This window comes from Pseudochaenichthys georgianus, chromosome 12 (assembly GCF_902827115.2).
Source record: "Pseudochaenichthys georgianus chromosome 12, fPseGeo1.2, whole genome shotgun sequence".
Classification (NCBI taxonomy): Eukaryota; Metazoa; Chordata; class Actinopteri; order Perciformes; family Channichthyidae; genus Pseudochaenichthys; species Pseudochaenichthys georgianus.
In genome coordinates, this window is record NC_047514.1 from 30,645,801 (window position 1) to 30,669,255 (window position 23,455).

General features: G+C 43.6%; 1 protein-coding gene across 1 annotated transcript in view; it reads right to left on the reverse strand.

Moving 5' to 3' along the window:
* The window catches only part of LOC139434889 (rab9 effector protein with kelch motifs), a 147,265-nt gene that overhangs the window by 17,985 nt on the left and 105,825 nt on the right, over positions 1-23,455 (reverse strand). The window contains 2 exon segments of the mRNA XM_071204932.1: positions 11,759-11,863; positions 13,373-13,504. Coding sequence (XP_071061033.1) covers positions 11,759-11,863; positions 13,373-13,504 — 237 coding nt within the window.

Genomic DNA, 23,455 nt, shown 5'->3' on the forward strand with positions numbered 1-23,455 from the left:
TGCAGAGCTGCGTGTCTCGGTCAGACTCAGCAGCTGATCTGATCTCTCTCTCGCGTCCGGTTAAACTTCACTCGCGTTTATGTCCATATCGATCAGATCCAGTTCTCCTGATCGGCCTTTATAGAGAGCACCGATCAAACTATTAAGAGTGAATAACGGCCGATAATGACCGGCGGCCGATCGATCGGAGCCTCCCTAATTATTACCAGACATTTTGACCGTAAAGTTTTGAATTTACCGTTTTTTTATAAATGTTACCAGCTAAAAACCGGTAATTACCGGCTAACGGAAACCCTGGTGCATTGTTGTTGTTAGCATCGGGTGCTAGCTAGCTGCGCTAACGGATATAAGGAGCTGTTTCAATGAAAACAGAGGAGCGCTCGATCCACACAACTGCGCCGAGCACTTGACTTTATGCAGGAAGCAGACAGTGGGACATTGTACGAAAAGTCAGCACACTCATGATTGCAGCGTCCAGGCAGCTCCCGTTCGAGCATATGCCTTGAGTTGCACATAGCTCCAACGATACAACACACACACACACACACACACACACACACACACACACACACACACACACACACACACACACACACACACACACACACACACACACACACACACACACACACACACACACACACACACACACACACACACACACACACACACCATTTGTATTGTATGAGAGAGGTTCCAGGTTGAATTGAGGCGAATATTTGGAATGTTCAGAGGTTGTTGTGTTTAATATTCATGAGAATATTTGTCATTGTTCAAATGATAATACACATTAGCATAAAGCATATTTGTCGACTCATATGTTGATAAGAGTATTAAAAACTTGAAAAATATTCCTCTAAGGTACCTTTAGAACAGATCAAAAATATGCGATTAATTTGCGATTAATCGCGATTAACTATGGACAATCATGCGATTAATCGCGATTAAATATTTTAATCGACTGACAGCCCTACTTCAAACCCTTACTACAGGGCAAACATGTGCTGGTAAGGAGCGACAACCGCACCACAGTGGCTTACATCAACAGGCAGGGCGGAGTCCGCTCCGCCGTCTTGTTGAGCGCAGCAGAGAACCTGTGGTTGTGGGCCTCAGCGAATGTTTTTTTCTCTAAAGGCACCCCACATCCTATTTGCATGCTCTATGCCTTTCCACCGCTGCGTCTCATGCGAGCCGGGTGATTGGTTCACAAACCATCGACCTGAGGGAAGCTTACTTTCATGTCGAAATTGCTAGAAAGCCAAAACACAGGAAGTATTTGCGTTTTGCATTCCAGGGGATAGCCTCCGAGTACAACAGACTACTGTTCGGCTACTCCCTGTCCCCACGCACTTTCAGCAAATGTGTGACCATAGCGCTTCAGCCTCTTCGCGGCCATGGCATGAGGGTTTTATTTTATCTCAACAACCTCGTAGTCATGGCCAGGTCCATTCAACATGGCGTGTCTTGATTGATTTCCGGGTCAAGTCCCGGAGGAGGGGAAGAGAGGAGTCGAGGAGGGGTATTGAGATGAACCTACAGCCCAATTGATCTTACACATAACCAGTTGGGGGTTTGCGGTCAATTGGAAGAAGAGCAGTCCCATACCTCACCAGCAGGTGGTGTATCTGGGGTTTTTGCTCAATGCAGCCCCAATCGAGAGCGAGGTGTACGCCCCATCGAGAAGGAGGGCAGGCTACGTGTCACTCTGTCAGAGGACAGACATACGTGGTGTGAGGAAGGGAGTCTAGAGCCTCTGTCCGGTACATTGGGCTCTATTCTACCCTGGCTATAGCTACTGGTGGACAACGGGCTTGCTCATGCCACAGTCAAGGTGTATGCAGCAGCCATCTCGTCCTGTCATGCGGGATTTGGCGGCAGACCAGTCTTTAGCCAACCGCTTATGAAGTGTTTTTTGCAGGGGATCAGGAGACAGCGCCCAGTGGTGCATGTCTCCACCCCCGCAATGGGAACTGTTATACAGCTAGACGGCTTTAGTCGTCCACCTATGCACGGCGGCATCTTGGTCTACGCCAGGCCCGTTCATAAGGGTAAGCATCTCTTAGACATGTCTGGCTCCTTTTTCATCGTAGGTGCTTGCTGGGCCAACATAGGACTGGTGAAAGGAGGAGGGCTGTGGATCAGTAAGCTGTATCTGACCCCCAGGGACCTAATGCACTTACGTTGTCCCATGCTCCTTAGGGACCTGGGAAACGTGGTGCGCAGTAAGCCCCATACAGGGCTGGAAGACTCATGCACACTCTACACGAGGTAAGCGTGTGTGAGTGTGGGGGACATGGTGCACTTACACTCTCCCCATGCTCCTTAGGGACCTGGGAAACGTAGTGCGCAGTCTATGTATAGTCACTTGCGCTGGCACCTGCAGGGTGGAGCTATGGGCTTATTCTGACCAATTAGGCTCTACCCAGCCAAGTAAGCTGCGGCCCCGACTTCTCCACGGTCAGAACCGGATGATAGGAAGTTGGGGTGCGGTGGCTGTTAACCAAAGGCCGGTCAGGGGCAGTGTGGTGGGCTGATGTTGTAGGGCGACAGGGCGTTTATCCCTCGGGGCTCCACCCACTGTACCCATAGAGTCCAGTAGAGGGCGGAGCCTGTGTAAGATATAACGGGGGGTTAGCCCTATATGCACAGGCGGAGCCCTTTAACTAGGGGCCGTGTCTTTCCTATGCCGCTCGCTGAAGAGGGTGTAGGATGACAGTCAGGAGGTGTAGCTGCCTTATATGCCTTAGAAGGGCACAATGTTCTAACAATGTTATCAAAAACATCTTAAAGGTATGGTAGGTAATAACTTCAGAAACACTTTTTGTTATATTCCATGGAATGCTCTTAACATCCCGATAGCAATGAATACATTAAATACTTTGACAATAAATACATTAAAAAGATTAATCTGTGGAAGCCGTGGCGCTGTAAAAAGCACGACCAATTATTATAAAATAACTGGATTGCCTACCTGCCTGTCAGCCTTCCATCTCGTGCACAAACTTATCTCGTGCCTTCATTGGTAATGTGCGCGTTCGTGTGTGTTGGAGGAGGTGCTCTGTAAGGAAGTCTGAAGGAAGGGACATATTTTCTTCGACTGCGTAGTTTCAAATTCTAGCGCACTCGAGCTGGTTTCTCCATTCTTACCTACCCTACCTAAGAAGGTTATCAAAAACATCTTAAGAAGGTTATCACCAAACATTTTAAGAATGTTTTTAGAGAACGTTATTCTACCTTTCAGAAGAACATTCTAGGAACCTTTCAGAAGAACATTCTAGGAACCAAACTAAAACTTCACACTGAAAACATTCCTAGAACAATGAATGGTAACATTCTCAGAATGTTTTTAGAACCAAATATTTCTAGCTGGGCAGTTTGTTGTATATCATAATACCAATACACTACATTTGACACTAGATTAGTGTTCATTTTGAACTCCCAGAGGGTTGAGGCTAATGCAAAATGCAACACCAGTATAATGTGCATTCAACACTAGCTCAGTGTACATTTCTAACTCTTAACACTAGAACCGTCAGAGGTCGCTGTATACCTAAAACCGCCAACGGGTCAAATTTACCCGCTATTAGAATGCATTGATTTTCAAGGTAAAATGTTCTTTTATTTATCATACAAGAACAGTGAGTTTTGATCGCACAGGGATGAAACTTATACCAATAGAATATTTGGACTCTCAGCTTTTCATATGATATAGTTTGTACAGATAGCATGAAGTATAACATATCGCTACCAGTGCTGATTTAAACACTTGGTGTTTCGTAATCGTCTGATAGCCTTGCAGTGTGTCTTCACCAGGCAGGTAATTCTCCTGCGCTCTTCTGCACCGCTGAAGAGCACGTCCACAAGTGGTGGCGCTTTTGATGCCATCCACTCAGCGCGCAGCTCGTGTGCCAGCTGAAACATGACGTCCCTTCTCGGGATGTTCTGGCTCATGCAGCTTTGGTACAGCACCTGGCATTTATGGCAGCGAGATCCAGCACATTGTAGAAGACAGCAACGGGCCATCTACGCGTGCCACCTGAGAGAAACAGAGGATTTAGTCAAAACTATTGACCTACACAATAATAACAATAATAATAATAATAATATTAACAATAATAATAATACCTTTCACCGAATATTGGCGAGCCATTTGGTTGAGCATGTCAACCCCTACTTTTGAGTGGTTATAATATTCCACCGTCTCTGGCTTTTTTTTCTTTCTGTGGAGATGGCCACATGCTGGTGTTGCGTAGGGTGCATCAAATTTGAATGGGACATTTTAATTTCAAAATATCAATTTGGCTGGCATTGCATTGTGTTCCAATTAACATAAAAATGACTTTTGCAAAGTTTTGAGGAATTCCATTGAGATTTAGGGATGCCATAAGACATGAACTTTTGTGAACTTTTGAAAAATGTGCCTTTTTTAGTCTAATTGCCAAAAGGTTGACCTGGAAATGTTGAGTACAGTGAACTTTTATACAGTAACATGTTCTATAGGGTTATCAAATTAAAAGTTGTTTGTTTGCCCTTTGGGCAACTTGGGCATTTCTCAGAATTCAACTTTCAAGATTCTCCATTCATTTGTCCCATAGACAAAATGAATGGAGCTCAATGGGACATGTTCACGTTACCCTGAGTTTTGTGCAGCAGTAATGGATGTCGGACACACATATAAAGTTTAGTTGACTTCATTGTTAAACACAAGGGGCGATACTGACACACTTAAAAGAACAAACCCTAACTAAACTTCAGACTTAATTGCTCAGTCTGTGCCAGAGTCCGCTCCACTGAGCAACATCACCAGGGAGAAAGAGAGAGGAAATGGAACCTGAACTCTGAACCTAGCCCGTGTGTCTCCCCCCAGATATGTCTCCCCACCCGCCACCCAAGAGTAACCGTCCTATCGCAAGCTTGCGATTAGCTTGCGATTAGCTTGCGATTAGCTTGCGATTAGCTTGCGTTTGCAGCGGCGAAGGTTTGGCTGTTGGCTGCGGTCATGTTCAACTGCCTGCAGCACATTCTGCAGGTGCTGCTCCTTCCTGGCCACTGCGGCGAAGTCGGACGTGAGCTTGACGCCACGCTCGGCACAGTCATTGACCACGTTCATTGCACATACATTGACCTCACTTTTTTTTAACGCAGCATTGGTCGCCCATTCCTTCACATCGAGACATACATTCTGGATCAATGTGCAGCTGGTGCATCCCAAACCAGCAATCCTTATTGGCGAGATCAGCCAAGCTGGTGGTTGCCAAAGCGCTGCTCAGGGATGTGCATGGGGAGATCAGCGGGCTTGTGCTCCAAGATCGCACTTGCAAGTGCACGCTTGTCCTCATTGGGCACCTTGCTGCTGAGGAGAGCCAGGGGTAGCATCTCACCTGTCAGGTACCAGCGATGCCTCTCCAGTGCCTTGATCGCGGATGCTGCAATGCCCTCATCTACAGCCTTGTATGCCTGCAGGTGGTGGTAGAGTGTCAGGTCATTCCAGGCAGCATCTACAGATTTCTCGCAGGTCAACCACCACTTTGCATAGATGTGTGTAATGAAAATAACAAATGCCCGAATCTTCGGCACCTGCTGCCGTGTGGTAATTGTGCCCTGGGGAAGCAACGCGATGTGCTGCTTCATCAAAGCCAGCTTGAGAGTATAGAGCAGCTTGGCCATCCATCGTGCCTTGTGGAGCGCTCCCAGTCGTTGGAAGGTCACTGCAGTCTGCTCTTCACCACCTGCATTCAGAAACACAAGACACAGCTGCACAAACTCACGGTAGTCACCTCGCTTGTGGTCAGGCACTTCTTTTGCGCACCTGACAAGTTCAGCACGTAACTTGCCCAGGAGTGGTTGCTCGGTGTTGCCAGGAATGTAACGGGACCATTGGCTGCTGGATTCTTGTGGTAACAGGTTCCATTTCTCTCTCAGACGTGTGAACAAGGTAACCTCTGGCGAGCGTGATGTCTCCACCTTCAGGTCTGTAAAAACCTGGTTCAGGAGGACCTCACCAATGTGGTGCCGGCACCCAGACCAAAGCAGTGGTCAGCCCAGTGAGAGCTGTATGGCAATGCAGGCTGCTGTGAGATGGCCGGTGTTTGACGCAGTGGTGTCAAATGCCATGTTGACAACCTGGTCAGCGCAGCACCAGTCCTGCAGCGACTTGCATGTCAACCGAGCAATGATCACTCCACATGCCTCATTGGTCTGCTTCTTATACGCCGGGACACCAAGCAGTTTCAGCCGCTCTGCATCTCCAACCACCACTGTAAGACGCTCCTTCAACTGGCGCACATTGCTGAGCATCGGTGTTAACTTGCTGTCCCAGTGTAGGGTGCACAATGGAGGTGGTGTCCACTGCTTGTGCCGTTCCTCACTGATTGTCTCCAGCACTTGGCGTCTTGCTCGGTCAGCTGTTGCTTAAGATGCAGAGAGATGTGTACATTCACCGCCTGACTCTGCAACCAGGCCACGCGTGAAGGCAGCCTGTTGCGTTGGTGACATCTTCAACCTTGTAGCCAGTGACACAACACTTGGTCGGCTAAGGATGTCATGTGGAATGAAGACGTTTGTTCCAGTCTTCTTACGCTTGTGGGATGGTTCGGCCTCAGATGTTGGACAGACTGTGTTAGTATCCTCCTCTGGCTCCTCATCACTCTCCAACACCAAGCTGGACATTGCCGTCATCTCCTCCAGCTCCTTTTCATAGCGGGACTGCCTGGCTGCTGCAGCAGCTTGACGCTCACCTTGAGCTGCAGCTTTTTGTCCAATACACCAAATGTGGCCACTCTGTCGGTCTTCATGCTGGCCAAGAAAGCTAGGTCTTCTGGGTTATCAATCAGCTTTTCAACATTTGGAGGCCACAGCGGAAATGTGGCATCAAGTCTGCACTCCATTTTCTCCAATTTGATTTTCCGCAACTTGTTGTTAGCATTGACTAAGTCTACCATCTTGTGGCAGGCACGCTTGTCGCTCACCATTGGGATGTTGGCTTTCTTGTAAAATGGCCGCACCTGCTCCAGGACACCCTTGGTTGCCTCGAACTGTGACAACGCTCCGTTTGCACCAGGTTTCTTGGCAAGCATGCAGCGTAAGATCTGACGACCAGTTGGCAGTTTGGCGCCGGTGATGATGCCATCCTCACTGGTGATGCTGGGGCCCAGACCAAAGACCAGGCTGCGACTGCTAGTCTGGCAGGGACCAGTTGGTGAGGGCAGCATCTTAGGAGAGCTGGATCCTGGGGTGGGTTGTGTTGTGCAGTGCCTGGGAATGAAAAGGACACAAGCTCAAGGATAGTGTTTAAAATCATATCTTAGCATACTTAATATCATTCAATTATGATAAGCCATGCTGTATTTTAGCTGTACATCGTCCAACTTCATCATTACAATGATAACTTACTCTTACATTACTACCAGAGTAGCTAGCTGTGCTTGCAAATATACTTAGGTTTAAAATGTTAATTTAATACAAGGACAAGGATATAGTTTCAAATCATATCTTGGCATACTTAATATCACTCAATTATGATAAACCATGCTTGCATAAGCCTCAAATTTTAGCTGTACATAACTTCAACATAACTTACCGTTACTACCAGAGTAGCTAGCTGTGCTCGCAAATATACTTATATTTAAAATGTTAATTTACTGTAACAACTACAATGCTACTCTCAATAAACATGAGACATCAATACTCGGAATATGACATTGTCCACTCTGGAATAGCTACTACTGTTGATGTTAAGCTTAATAGCTTAGCTAACATAGATAGATAACTGTGGTTAGCAAACTATTGCTAGCTAACGTTAGCTAGATGTAATGAGCACCAAATACCTATAAATATGACTTAAGTATACAAAGACACAACTACAGATTAATCGCGATTAAATATTTTAATCGACTGACAGCCCTAGTAATAATACATACCCAACACAAAAACAGAAAGATCACCTCAGTTTTCTTGAACTGCAGTCTTGTTTACCTCAGATCTCCATGGCGCCCATTGAGCACTGTTTATCACTTTATCCAACAAAAACAGATGTGCGGTGACACCCCTAAATCGTCATGTATTGGACAAATATTTTTGCATGTGTTGTTTCTACATATATTGGAACACTTTTAGCATCCAGCCATATCAAAATTCAAGAATTATGTTTTTTTATGCACCCTCAGTATTGTGACGTTTCTACTAGGCTTACACCAGTGGTTCTCAAATTGGGGGGCGAAACAATCCCACACCTTCCTCACGTGAGGAAACTTGTCGGTGGCCAACCGGTACCGGCGTGTCTCCTTTTTGTCAAAGCGCAGGTAGCACATGATGTCTCTAAACCTGTTCCTCGACAGTGTTGCGTTGAAGAACGCGTTGCCCCACTGCTCGGACCAGAAACTCTCCACCTCAATGATTTTCCCACAATATGCACCTCTCACGTAGAGAAGCGCAATAAAGGCCTTCAGCTCCATAATAGCTGTCTCCATTATCTTTGCGCGCTTCAGCAATGGTGCAATCATGGATTTCCTCCAACATTACACTATCACACAGACACATAAAGGCTGTGAGTTTGTCAGTAATGTTTTCACGTGTGTGTGGTGTTGGGCAAGCAGACTCCGTGAGGATGTTCTGTATCTGCCGTCTCCCTGTGCCTCCGCAAGGCTCCATGACCGTCCACACCGTGCCATCTTTCCCGATCTCTTGGGCTGGTGATGGCTCAGTGGTACACACTAAATAGGAGAGAGGAAAACACTACTTTAGTCTTAAGTATATTTCATAAATGTTTATTTGATAATATTACAGCCTCGAAAGGTAATGAAAAGATCATTTGTAAAAAGAAAAGGCATTATCTATATGCCTTGATAGGCTATCTTATACGATTTGTAGAAAAGTAGGCTAGAGTCTTATTTTGTAGTATTAGTCATTCTCCCATGAAGAGCAGGTAAGCATATACACATTGCTATCTGCAGTGTTGAGTGTGTGTTATCATATCAGAGTCATATATGCGGCCGAGTATTTTTAGCGATAAGATGGTGTGTGTATGTGTGGCTTCACTGTGTGTGTCCGAGCGTGTTTGACAGATAGGAACACTGAAGTGAGTGAGGAGTAGCCTATGTTGTTGTTGAGATCTCCATATCAAGTGAATACTTAAAACGAAAGTTAGTTATAATGAAATATAATCAATTATATTCTTGTATAACCCACAATGAAAATGCTTCATATTTTAGGTTTTTCTATATTTACAGTATAAACAAAACACAAGTGGTTTGTTAAATTGAGTGTAAGGCCTATAATGATTTATGCCTTACTCTCTGATAAGAGAGTAGGCAGTTTCTCCCCTCTCCTCTCACAGCAGTACACAGGGAGGGGGGCTCCGGACTTAAGGAGAAACATACTGAGGCCCCAAAATGGTGGTTATGTCATAGCCGAGAATAATATTTTGCAGGGGTGATGTCCTTTTTACACAAACATGGGAAGGTGTGTCTTATGCCATAGCCATGACCCCTATGGCTATGGCATATAGAATATGTCTGGTCATGTCCAGTCCTGTACATCAGAGGCCATGCCCAGTTTTCACAAATATGGGTGTGGAGGAGGTGTCTTAGGTTTCTATATCCTGTTGTTAAGCATAAAGACACTGGCGGATGGGGAGGAACTTTCTTTTTGGGAGGGAGCGAGAGAGAGAGGGGGGTTCCCCTGGTATGCTCTCTCTCGGTAAGCTCTGTCCCTCAGAGCTGGGTTTTGCTCTCGGTAAGGTTCTCTCAGACTTGGTAAATATCTCTCAACATTTCTTGGTTGAATGCTGAGTGAATTTCTTTGTGAACTGAGTGGAATGATTTGATGGGAGATGTGTTTGTGAATATTAGGCCCGCCACCTGTGAGGACCTTCCTCCGAATTCATGCGGATAGGAATGGGTTTTTGAATGTTATTCCCGCCGTCTGTGTCGGAAAAAAGGTATGAAATTGATGTGAATTGATTGGGTGAAAATGAAAGTTTGAATGTGCTTTTTATTATCACCGTCATTTATGAGGAAATGCCTCTAAATTCTATCGGGAGATTTAGAAATCACGACTGAATTGAGCAGTTGAAATTACAATTTTGGTAATAAATGTAAGACTGAGTTAAAGTTTCATATTTGAACATGATCACAGCATGATATGTTTAGTATGATTATAATGTTGTAAAGAGAGAAGGTAAAAACCCTGTATTAGTTTGGACCTATATTTCTTCAAATAAACTGATCCCAACTTTTGGACTGGAACAACTTAAAGGACATCTGCGCTCTCCTCTCCTGCTTCAAAGCTAAGACTGCACCCTGCCACACACACTTAGGTAGAGTCACACCTCATTTCTGATATCTAAATCCTTCGGGATCGCTTAAACAGATTAAAGAGTTGTCTGAATTGAAACAGCAGTTCATTGAACCTGGTTCTTCAGGAGTTAATAGAGGTGAGATCTTGCTGACGTTGGTGGATCTGAGCCAAGCAGTAAACTTACAGTAATTTCCCGGAATAAATTATCAGGACCTCACCTACTCTATTTATTTGTATCTTACCTTCTGCGTGGGCTGGTACATCAGTAGGCCCATCTTCACGCGGAGGGTCAGGATAGGATGGCCTCACTTTCCGCGGAGGCTTAGGATCGCTGTCAGATGACCCATCAGAGGCAGAACAAACCCAGGACACATCACTCAGTCCTGACACCTCCCCACCATCAGACTCTTCTTTGCTCAGATGGTTTAGCAACGCTAAAGCCTCCTGTACATTCATGAGTCTCTTTCTTTTGTCCATTTCGGAAATATGACCGGCTCTCTCTCTCTCTCTCTCTCTCTCTCTCTCTCTCTCTCTCTCTCTCTCTCTCTCTCTCTCTCTCTCTCTCTCTCTCTCTCTCTCTCTCTCTCTCTATCTATAACTATCTATCCATCTCTCTCTCTCTCTCTCAATCTATCTCTCAATCTATCTCTCTATAAGGAACCGCAGTAGACAAAAGGCGTTGCTATAGCAACACGTCATGTTTATGTTTAAGCGCAAAATCAATAGTGCGAAAATCGCTGCATTTTCTATGAGGTAAACATTATCTGCTGGCGGATATAGGTATAAATGGCAATTTTTCAATCTGACTTCATATTGACAATGTTTAACAACAGAGGGTGCTACATAACACACTTTCAGGAAAAGTCACGGACTGGGAGACTTTAATATTTTATTGAAAAAAAGTTACAATCAAAAAGCAGCTGCGGTTAAAATTGACCCGTTGGCGGTTCTAGTGTTAAAGGTGTTAGATGGGATAAATTGTTTCACTACTGTAGTGTTACTCTACACCAGGACAGTGTAACATTGCAACACTATTAGTGTACATGTTTAACTCGCAAAGGTGTTAAATGGGAGAAGATGTATCACTACTGTAGTGTTACTCTACACCAGGACAGTGTAACATTGAAGCTGCAGCCAACACTATTAGTGTTGTTCTTATCGGTGTTGGTGTTCAGTGTTGGTATAGTACTGTGATAGAGTTATATTGTCAACACTTTGGAAAGTGTTAATTTAACACTTTGCTGGTGGTTTCCATATAAACTCTTTCATAGTGTTAAAATTAACTAGATGGGTGTTGAATTTTAGATTTCAAATTTGCTGTGTGAGCCGCTTAGAACAACTACAGTACGCTCTCATTTTAGAATTAAGAATCTTAGAAATTGGATAAATAAACGCACCCCAGATAGAAAGTCAGTTAAACAGGAAATTGAAATATGTTTTGTGATTGTGTGTGCGTACGCACTCTGAGTCTGCAGAGCTCCCTCCTCTCTCTGTCGTTCTCTTCGGCTCTCGCTCTGAGCCATGCTTCATTTTGAGAGCGATGTCTGTCCAGCATCTCCTGAAGCTCCTGATACACACACACACACACACACACACACACACACACACACACACACACACACACACACACACACACACACACACACACACACACACACACACACACACACACACACACACACACACACACACACACACACACACACACACACACACACACACTTTTAGAGTGTGTGTTTAAAGTATACGACTGTAGATCAGAATAAACTGGAAAATGTGTGTTTGGTTGATTGTATCTTCATTAATGTGACGTGTATTCAGAATGTCACACACCTTTGATAAGCCTGTTCATTTCTCTTTACCTCAATACATTATCCATTATCTGTGCTCAACTGAACCACCAACCCTATCAGTAAAAAGGAATAAACAAGACATGTTTACAATTGATTAATTAAACAACCAACAGTGAAGAGTAGAGAATGAACAGCCTGGCTCCTCCCCTTCATGCTGTTCACACCCGCTGCATTCCTTAACCCGGATTGGCCACAGGTCAGCCAACTCTAACACGTTGAGCAAACCCTGTGTAACCAACGTCTGTGAAAACTGTGGATATGAGGGGGTGAACATGGAATAAGGGAACCATATTGTGGAGATATGGGATCGGCACTACTTGTCTATGTCCGACTGCACTGAGATGGCCTTCAATGGAAATGAGCCTTGTTTGTCTTTTTGATCGATGCAATAATCAGCACAGCGTTATCTAATTAATCTTCATACTGTGACTGTGCCATCGATCTTCCACTAGAAAAACACCTGGACTCTTCACTGAACAGATATTCCTCCATTGTTTGTGTTGCTGACACCATCCCACACGGAAAATACACCGTTTGACTCTAGCAGGGAACATTTTCACATTTCACTAGATAGAACCCCCCCCCCAAACACACACACACACACACACACACACACACACACACACACACACACACACACACACACACACACACACACACACACACACACACACACACACACACACACACACACACACACACACACACACACACACACACACACACACACACACACACACACACACACACACACACACACACACACACACTATCCGCTGCGCTGCTCATCCCAAAGATGCATGATTACAAAAGGGACATCAATGTAAAGGGAAATGAACAGGCTCTCCATTAATAGGCGGGATGATATCACGAGGTTTATATAACCAAGATAGGGCTAACCGACACAAAACACCTTTTATTTTCCTTCTTATTTTTTAAACCTGTAGCTGTTGTTGTCTGCAGGTCTCATGGGTTTCTTTCTCTCTTTGCAAAGCAGCCGCAGCTTGAGAAAACTCAGACTTCTCTCTGGGAAAATAAATCAGCCATGCAGAAATGAATACAAAGTTTGGTTGCAATACACTCAGAGGGTTAATAGGTTAGTCAGCAAACCAAATGATCTCTTCAAGGCGACCCTACTGAATCAATGTTCTTCTTCTGACTTCTGTGTGATTCTTTGTACTTGTTTTGACATTCATGATCTGATGTAAATAGCTAAAACCAACGTAATAAAGGTAATCAAACATGTTCATATACCGATCCAGTTTCTGGAACTGCTGGTCCAGCAGAGTGAAGGCTTTCTGTACCATCTGCATGGCCTGATCTTGACCTGCACTGAAGTCTTTGCGGACCAACACCTGCAGACAATGTGATGAGACAATGGGCTATATCAACTACATTACGTACTGCCACAACTACAACAATTACTACTACAACTCCCACTGCTACTACTGCTAGCTAATAATATAATTATAGTGCTGTCTGCTTCAACATCTACTCCTCCTCACGCACAACCATTTCCGGACCATATAGTAGAGCAGGGGTTTTCAAAGTGTGGGAAGGTGAGCCTCCCCTCAGAGAACTTAAGAACAGCCGTGCCCCCCCCCTCCCAATTATTATTGCTATTATTATTATTATTGTTGTTGTTGTTGTTGTTGTTGCTATAATGCAGGGGCATTCAATTGCATTTCAAAGAGGTCCAGTCAGAGAAAATGTCATTAAATGCTCTGTTTTCGCTGTCTACCTTTCTCTTTTTTGAGCACGCCATTTGAAATGACTCCGACTGTTTCTCTCTTCTTGTCTCGTCTCTGTGTTTGAATCTATCGTGCTGAGTCCCAGTCCTCTCTGATGTTACACTGCAACCTGCCTGTGAGACAGAGTCCAACTACACACTCTGTCTGTCCAGCACATGTCCTGCAATACACATGCTGCAGCTGCCCAGCTGCTCACTGTTTGGAAAAGTCAATAAATAGTATTTTCATTTCAATAATGTACTTTCTATACCCTGCTTCATAAACAATACTGACATCCCTGTGCTCCTCCGAGTCTGGGGGTCCGGGGATGTGAGGACAGCGCGAGGACACAGACAGGGAGGCTGCTTCACTTCATAAAGGAAATGGTGGTCAATATTAACAACACAGGAGCTAACACGCTTAATAACCTTCATTACGCGTTAGAGAAAGAACATAAGAAAGTTTGACAAAGATGAGGCTGTTAAACGGGCAGCGGATGCGCTGTGTGTAGAAAGAGAGAGAGAGCTGCAGTCCGCGGGGCTCGGCCTCGCCTCCTGTCCTCACAACTCTTATTAATCCCGGTACCGGACAATTGTTATTTGTTCCTACTCGGAACTGAGTGTTGCTTCCCAACCCTGCCGCTGTGCTGCACGTCCCACCCGCCCCGTCTCACAGTACAGAAAGCGGCGAGATGCATTTCCTTAGGAATCGACAAGCAGAACCGAAACTAACATTTATGGGCGAAAAACGTCACTTGTCCGTCGGACACGTCAATGGAAAGATGTTTTTGTCCGATATTATAAATAACACGTCCCGGACGATCGGACGTGTGCTTTTTCGCACATGTTGCCGCTCGCATAAAGTTAGCTGAAATTAAGCAGCTAGATTTCACTGTTTCTCGTTATTTCTTTCTCACGCTGCGCCTCCCCTGAAGCTCTCTGGCGCCCCCCAAGGGAGGCGCGCCTCACACTTTGAAAACCGCTGTAGTAGAGGAACGAAGGCCCCTAAAAGTTGAGGTAGAACAAAACACAACCATGTTTTTTCATTACTTTAATATGTCTAGTTTATGAAACGGATGGTTGTATACAAATATTTTACTGCAAAATTATTATTTTTGGTTAATGTTTGGAACTTTCCCATAACCCGAAAATAGTGAAAATGTAGGCTCCTCTGAATGGGGCCGTGTTGGCCTTAACCCATGTATCTCTGGAAATAATTATCAGGATGCCACCAGATGTTGCCTAAATGTTCACAGAGAGGCAAGGCATACAATAAAGCAAAGATGATATCGATAACTTTTACCATCTTTGTAATATTGACACTTAAACACACATAAATCATAGGCGGAAATGGAATAGGAAATAAAAAATGCTAAATGTATGTTTATGCTTTTCTGTCATTGTTAAACTAAAGAGTCCAATCACCCAAAAATGTCATTTGTACCAAAGACTTGTCTTTTCATAAACAAATGTTTGGACTATTCACTTCACCCTCTGCTGTCACCAGCCTCTAACAGCTAACCAGTGCAGCCAAAATGGTCTTCAGAATGGGGCCCTGTGGGTGTACCTGTATGCTAACAGTATGCTATTTGTTCAATTCAGCAAGTTTATCCACTTTTTTTCTATCTAAGGGTCGTAGCACCACAACATCTCTTTACCTATGCATGCTCTATGGGCCCCTACCCACATCCACAGCTATTCCAACCCAGTCTCACAAAAAAACGTGTAATAACTACGTTGGTCCACAACGTAGGACGTAGTATTTCTACAAAAACGCCTCTGAAATTGTAAGATCCCTACGTTTATTTTCACCATTAATTTCCAATGGCTGGCGTCTATGTCACGTGGTCTTCACATTTCTCCCTGCAGAAAAAAAAACATGGCCAACATTCGTTTTATTCTCGGTGGAAAATGCCTATTTTAAGGTTAGTTTGGCCATTAAAATGCGTTTTGATGTCATTTGATGCGAGAAATATGAGTTGTTATTTCAGATTATGTGTGATGTACATGATCTTTAGTTTGCTAGTTATTACGAGGATTACTTCAGGAAATTGCGTCCAAAGAACGTTTTCATTGTTACCAAGGTGGTTGCTAGGGACGCTGCTATCAATATTATTTCTGTTATGTTGTGTAACTGTTTAATGGTGTTATCTTTATTGCTACCCTCTTCCCCGTCAATGTATAGTGTTGGTCCACAGCGCAAACGTATTAGTTTAACACAATCCGCATCTAAAGATACGTTATTTTCCCCTGTGCAATTCCAGTCTCACATCTCACAGCACATCGTCATTAACAAATACCGGAAACATACCAAAAACATTTTTTAAAAATAAAATACTTTATTCCGAGTGCTCTTGCTTTTCTCTTTGAAAGTCATCACATAACGGCATTGTAATACACGGTTCGGCTGCATTAAATATTACTTATCTGCCGTAGTTCTGTATTTATAGCCCTGATGAGAAGACTTCTAGACAAACAGGAGGAACTGAAAACGTGATGTGGTGGATCATAAATATATCAGCCATTAAACAACATCTTACATCTCTTTTCACACAATACGTCTCCTTGCAGTATCAACACTAATTCGGCTGACTTTTATATTTGATCCAATTGGTAGATAGGCTTTATTTACACCATAAAGGTGCACAGCTGATATAAAGGGACACCTAGTGGTTAAAGCATGTTATTGAATTTCATTATTTTTATTATTAGATATTAATAGGATCCCTTTAAAGTATATTCATTACTCGTTATTCTCTACTAATAGTTCATTAAAGACTGTATATAATGACTATTTTGCACATCCCTTTTAAGATTTCAAGATTTTCTAAGGTTTATTGACATATCATATAGGCCTACACAACTATAGTGTAGTTATGCATTGAATGAAAAACCTGGGTTGCAGGTTCCTCAATAGTGCATTACAAGACATCTATCAATATGTGTGTATACCTCCAGCAATGTTAACTATGTTGAAGCACTTATTTTAACTGATATTATACATAATGTATTATACTCTTATAAGATGTATGTAGATAGTATAAGAAATGTGCAGAATAGGACAGTTTAATGGTGGAGTATACACACATATTGATAGATGTCTTGTAATGCACTGTTGAGGAACCTGCGACCCAAGTGTTTCATCTCGGACCTTGTCAGGTATTGAACAATCAATAAATAAAGAACACAGAATTATTAAATATAAAACACAGAATTTGTGTGATTATACTAAATGATTTACAAATAAACACCACTGCATATTTACAACTATACACATGCTGACGTAACGCAAATGTTTCCAACTTGGGATCAATAAAGTATATCTTATCTTAAGATGATCGATGGCTACTGCCATATTTGCAAAATGTGCCTCTGAACCTTGACAAGTGCATGTTTCAGGCTCATCAATGAACAACAGGAGGGGCCACAAACATAAGACCAGCTGTTAACCTGTTAAGCCCCAAGCCTGTTTTTCAGGTTTCAGGCAAGAAAATGACATTCCCAGAACAAATGACCATATCTTCCCTTCTAAAAGGGTTAAATTAATAATCTTTTTTCTCAAAGTAATGATAAACCTGTGAGTCGGATGTAGAAAAGTCAGAATCAATATAGATGTTTTTTTATTTTAAAGAAAATTCAGATTGAACATGGTATATGTTGTACTTATAGTGAAAACTAACTTTGGATGATGGGTTAGTAGACTAAAAGCTTTAGGAATCCAAAGTACAACATATAATAAGTACCCTGTATCAAGATTGATGCAAAACAAGTGATATTTGACCTTTCTAGACAGATTTAGCAAATAAAGCTCTTAATAATAGCTCTTCTGGGGCCATTTGGGTGGATTTTCCATATCTCTGGCCCCCCTTGTTCGATTTTGACATGTGACATCTCTTTCTGATCGTTAGAGCCAATAGAATCCAAGGGAAATCGTCCCGCACACACTCATGTTAAAGAAAAAGGTAGCCTCTCTGCGCATGCTAGCTCTCAGCAGAGGGGAGAAATATCGCTGCTCTGATATCAAGCAATGGAAAAGCTGTTTTATTGCTTATGGATTGTCAGAACATTTCAAAGGGGACGCAGTCACATTGGATTAACCCATGGATTAACTACACCATCGTTTTTATCGTTTTAATGCCATTGAAGACCAGTTTAGACCAGACAAAGACGAAGGTAAGCCATGTTAGCGTTGTGGGCAGTGGCGGCCGGCCAAAAAAATATATTTAAAAAAATTATATTTAAAAAAAAAATAGTTTTTAATGAACAAGGTAAATATTATATAATTGGTATCAGTAAAATGTATAATCTACAATACAATCTCGTTTAAAATTGTATTACGATGTCTAAAGTTACTGATAAGTCACATGATTCCTGCCTGGCCTTGCCCGTGTATCATTACCCTCTCTCGTCTGGGCAATAAGAGAGGAGCCCTCAACCAGAGCAGCAGCAGCCACTAGTAGCTGACTGTTGCTATCTGTAAACTATGCCTTCGAAACATAATTTCAGCCAATCAGCGTCGTCAAATCTGATGCAGGGTTATGGCTAGAAAGGATCCGTCTTGTGTAAAACTCTCGCGAGAGTTTGCGAGTCACGTGGCTGAATGTTTACGTTAGGCAGGCATCCTTTCAGTTACGATCGTTAACATCAGTGGGCCACAGCAAATGATGGTGAGAAGCTAAACTATCTATTAATTATGTCAATTACTGGGAGTGTGATTGTTACTGTGTGTGTGACTAGCTGGATGCAAACAGGTAAACGCTGTCTTTTGTTTCCCATGCTTGCTCTTCAAACAGTCGGGGACAGATACTATGTGCCCGTGATAAATAAACACACACACACATATTATTGTATATAGTTGAGTTTTGACAGCATCCATCAAATTAGATGTTTTGCCTTAATGGTCTGTTTTCTAATATTTCTGTGTTTCTGAACCACGTCTGTGTCTGCATAATGTTGGTATTTAGTCTCCTGATTTTAAATGGGAATTCAATCATTTGAGTGTTCCCAAAGAACCGGTGTTCTGCAGTTTGTGTGGGCCTACTGTACTGTTGCACAGTTTACTGTAGAAACTATGTCCAGGACAAGGTATTTGGAAGTTTTGGAAGATTCATAGCTGACCACACTGACGATTATGGAGGTATTGATCAGTCTTCTCATATCTCTAACATCACCAGAAGTCATAATTTAAGGGGTCATTTCTCAAAATGTTCCACGTGTGGTTTATTCACCATTGCAATAGCCCCACCTAAAATAATTTCCACCAGCCGCCACTGGTTGTGGGCTACCTAGCGCCAATTGTTTTGATGTACGTTTTTGTTGATAACGTCGCAAGTTTGTATCTTTCAGTGTTGAGGTGGGCACTGTTAGATTCTGTGTCTCCTTGCGGTCATAAACAATGTGTTGGATGTGCACCTAGGATAAGTAATAAGGGAGCTAGGTGTGATTATTGGTGCAGTAATAGGTTAGCATTTTCCGCTCGGGTCATTTAGATGCTTCTTATGAGACTTGTGTTTTGTTTTGGTAAAAATGGTTTGTATCGTCAGTTAGCTGAGATTATTCCCATTAATCTGGTATAACACATTAATAGGTTCTTAAATATTAAGATCCCCTGAGACACAGTGTCGTGAAAAAAAAGACTAAAGTACCCGCCGACGGGGACCTTCGGGTGGGTAGATATTAATGCTGCCCATTATGGGCACAAGCAATTTTCACCCATTTATTAATTATATGTTTTAAATGTGAGTGTTTTCTATCCCCTAAACCTCCAGGGATGTACACAGTTTAATACTGGCAACTTCTTATTATGGGAAATACGAAAACGTCTTTTAAAACTACAATTCCCAGTAGAGACGTGCCATAGATAGAGAACATTACATAGCCAGCATGTGTAGTTCTGGGGACGGGGTGGGGGAGGGGGGGGACGGGGTGGACCCGGTCTGCCGTGGTTCCATCCCATTTCAAGTGCTGTTCGACGCTCGGCGTTACCCTCGTGCACACTCAAACATCCAATCACAGAGCTTGAGGACTATCACGGGGTTTGTCAAGCGAAGCGGAGAGAATACTTACTTCCAGGTGTAATATTCTCTAAAGCAAATTAGCTGTAGTATGTAAAACAACTGTTGAACATTCTCACCCTGCAGAGGAACAGGAGCCTTGGTCTTGCTGACTTAATCGTGTCTGTGTGGGGAGACCAGGTCAGGTCCTGACTAAAGTGAACCCAGAGGGACCTGAAGCTGCTGTATCTCTCCCTTGTAGTCCCATTGAGGTTGATGGTGGAGCATCCTTTTCCTTGTAGCTCACTGTCCTCAATCAAGCTCCTTGGTTTTGCTGACATTGAGATGAAGGTTGTTGTCACGGCACCAAGATGTCAAGCCTCTGATCTCCTTTCTGTTGGCCGTCTCATTGCCATTGGTGTGTGAACAAGTAAAGGAGAGGGCTGAGCAGGCAGCACTGAGGGTCAATGTGGAGGATGTGGCCGTCCGGGTCCAATCACAGAGGGAGGTGTGTGCAAGGTCTCTGAGCCTGATGGCAAGCTCGGAGGGCTTTGGTCAATGTGGTAGCAGGCAGGGCGACTTAACACACCAAAGTAGATAGGTCAGTGAGGGTGGAGGTAATAGAAGTTTGATCAACCAACTAAAGCACTCCATAATGGTGGAGGTGAGTGCTTCTGAGCAGTGGTCATTCAGGCAGAGAGTGGTGGACTTCTTGAAACATGTGGGGAGTACAGACTGAAGCTGCCAGATGTTCTGCACACACCTCGGTCAGTGATGCCATCAGGTCCAGGTGCCTTGTGTAGAAATCCTTTTGAAACATCTGAACACATCTGCTCTGGATAGTATAAGTAGGCCGGTTTCCCTTGGCCTGGCCAGTGCATCCTAAGCTATTGTTGATTTCAAACCGTGCATAGGTTAATTTTGGAGAGACAGTTCTTAGTCCAGACCACATGTTTCTGTTTATGGAGCTGTGCTGTCAGACTCCTTGTCTCTGTATTGTCCCTTAGAACATCTACAAGCTCTCTGGATTATGCACATGGATTTCCAAATGACTCTGTTTGTAGGAATCAGTTTGTGCTTTAACTTTGGAAAATACTTTCTCTGGCTCGCTCCAGGGAGGAAGTCGCTTTACAGACGGTACATCGCGTATCACATCTGTCAAAGCCTGGGTTTCATAATGAATTGGAAGAAGAGCTGTCCTCTTCCCTCTCAGACGAACGTTTATCTGGAGTGGAATTAAACTCAGCCAGCAGCAGAGCGCGGCTCTCGCGGCAGCGAGTGGAGGAACTGACAGCTCTCCTCCGGCGTGTCACAACCAGAGTTGGGTGTAACGCGTTACTGTAATACTATTACTTGTGTCGGTAACGGAGTAGTGTAATGCGCTACTTTTATAATTTAGTAATCACACTACAGTTACAAACATTGCCCCGACACGCGTTACTTCGTTACTTACTAAAATCAGTCATAATCAAACCTCAACAAACACCTGCAAAGAACGCATGCTAAGGTGAAGCTAACGCACAGCTATTTGTTGTTTGTTTATATCACGTAGTCTGTTCTTCTTCTCTGTTTTCCGGTTGTTGCCTCTTTTGAATGACGAATACACACTACCGCCGCCTGCTGGTAAGGAGAGTTATTGCCACTCACGCATGCGCAGTTCGTACGTGCTCGGCTGAAGTCTTTGCGGTGCCTGGTTCCAGTGCAACACATGGCCAACACGCAGGAGAACACGCCGACGCAACAGCGTGAGCAGAGATAGACTGCGCAAAATATACAGATAGCAGGAGACAGAGAACAGCCACGGTCAGATAGCAGGAGACAGAGGACAGCCACGGTCAGATAGCAGGAGACAGAGGACAGCCACGGTCAGATAGCAGGAGACAGAGGACAGCCACGGTCAGATAGCAGGAGACAGAGGACAGCCACGGTCAGATAGCAGGAGACAGAGGACAGCCACGGTCAGATAGCAGGAGACAGAGGACAGCCACGGTCAGATAGGAGGAGACAGAGGACAGCCACGGTCAGATAGGAAAACATTCAGGATCTGGATCAGTCTTATGCGACAATGGAAACTGAACTAAAGAGAACATTTGAAACTTTAGCAGTCTGCGTGATCTGCCTGCAGGGAGGGGTGGGCCGGCCCTGCGAGTAAAGTAACGAGTAAAGTAACAAGTAAAGTAAGGAGTAAAGTAACGAGTTAATTTATGTAGAGAGTAGTGTAATATATTACTTTTTTTAAAAGTAATATGTAATATGTAATATATTACTTTTTTTTAGTAACGACCCCATCTCTGGTCACAACCCACACAGCCCTCTCCGTGACGCAGCTGCTCGGCGTTGGCGTCAGCTGGTCACGTGATGATCCCCCTGGGTCTCTTCCAACAGGGGGACACTCCAGAGGTGGTTCATTCGCTGCAGAAGCCTGCTGTTTTAACCTATTGGTTTATAAACTGCAGAGCTTGCGGCATTCCTCTGTCTCAGATATGCCTCCTACACACAGTCATAATAAAACTCACGGGCACCGTTATAATGCCTCGTGTGGACAGCACTGCACACACCACTGTTGTGGCGATCCAGCATAACACAACAGGAAAGAATGAAACAGAGAGGAATCAATAAAACACAAACACAGATATAGCTGATCAGTAATTATTATTTAGTTGTTGCAACAAACAAACAAACAACAATGGGAAGTACATCACCTGCTGCCACAGCAGCCAATCGCGGAAATGCCCCCCAACAGTAGCAGTAATCATACAGCATATATAGCCACTGTAATGAACACACACACATGTTCCCTAAGCATGTTTAACGCAACCTGATCTCACCAGAATGCGTGACTCCACCACGACTCCTTAACACCACAATGCGTGGTGGAGTCACGAACTTTGTTACATTTGCGCGTCGGCACCACGCAAACAACCCCAATGTAAAGTGAATGAGGCTCCTTTGTCGTGGTGCACACACGCATTTCTACAACGTCCCGCAGTGAGCTTTTATTCTATACAACGTTTTTAAAATCTACTATAAGCTTGTAGTAACTCACGGGAGGCTTCTTTTATTTTATTTGTATTCATAATAATTTTATTTTTCGTCAGAATGTAAAAATTACATTAGTTACGAATTTGTGTTCTCAAAAAACAGTGCATTGTGTGTAATGCAACTGTGATTTTTATTAAATTAGTTAGTTTTTAAGGAAGGCCAGAGCTTCAGCTGTGTCAAATATATTGTTCCCTTTAGTTAACGTTATTTAAAAGATAATGATCATGTCCCCTGTATTGTATTACGAGCGTCCATTCCCATTGGATAACGGAGAATTTTACATCCGGAAGTAAGTAGCCTATTCTCCTTACTGTCGATTGATTTTACAGTGATATCTGCACTACTCATCGACTAAAAAACACCAAATTGTCCTTGTTAATTACACAACATTGATTGGTTTGAATTGTGTACAATGCTTTTGTATTTTCCCCCTTCGATTCGGAGAAACAAATATTTTTTCGGAGTTTTTGGACGGCAGAAGACACTACACTACCCAGAATCCTCAGCTATCGTTTGGGACTACACCATGAACCCCGTGATCA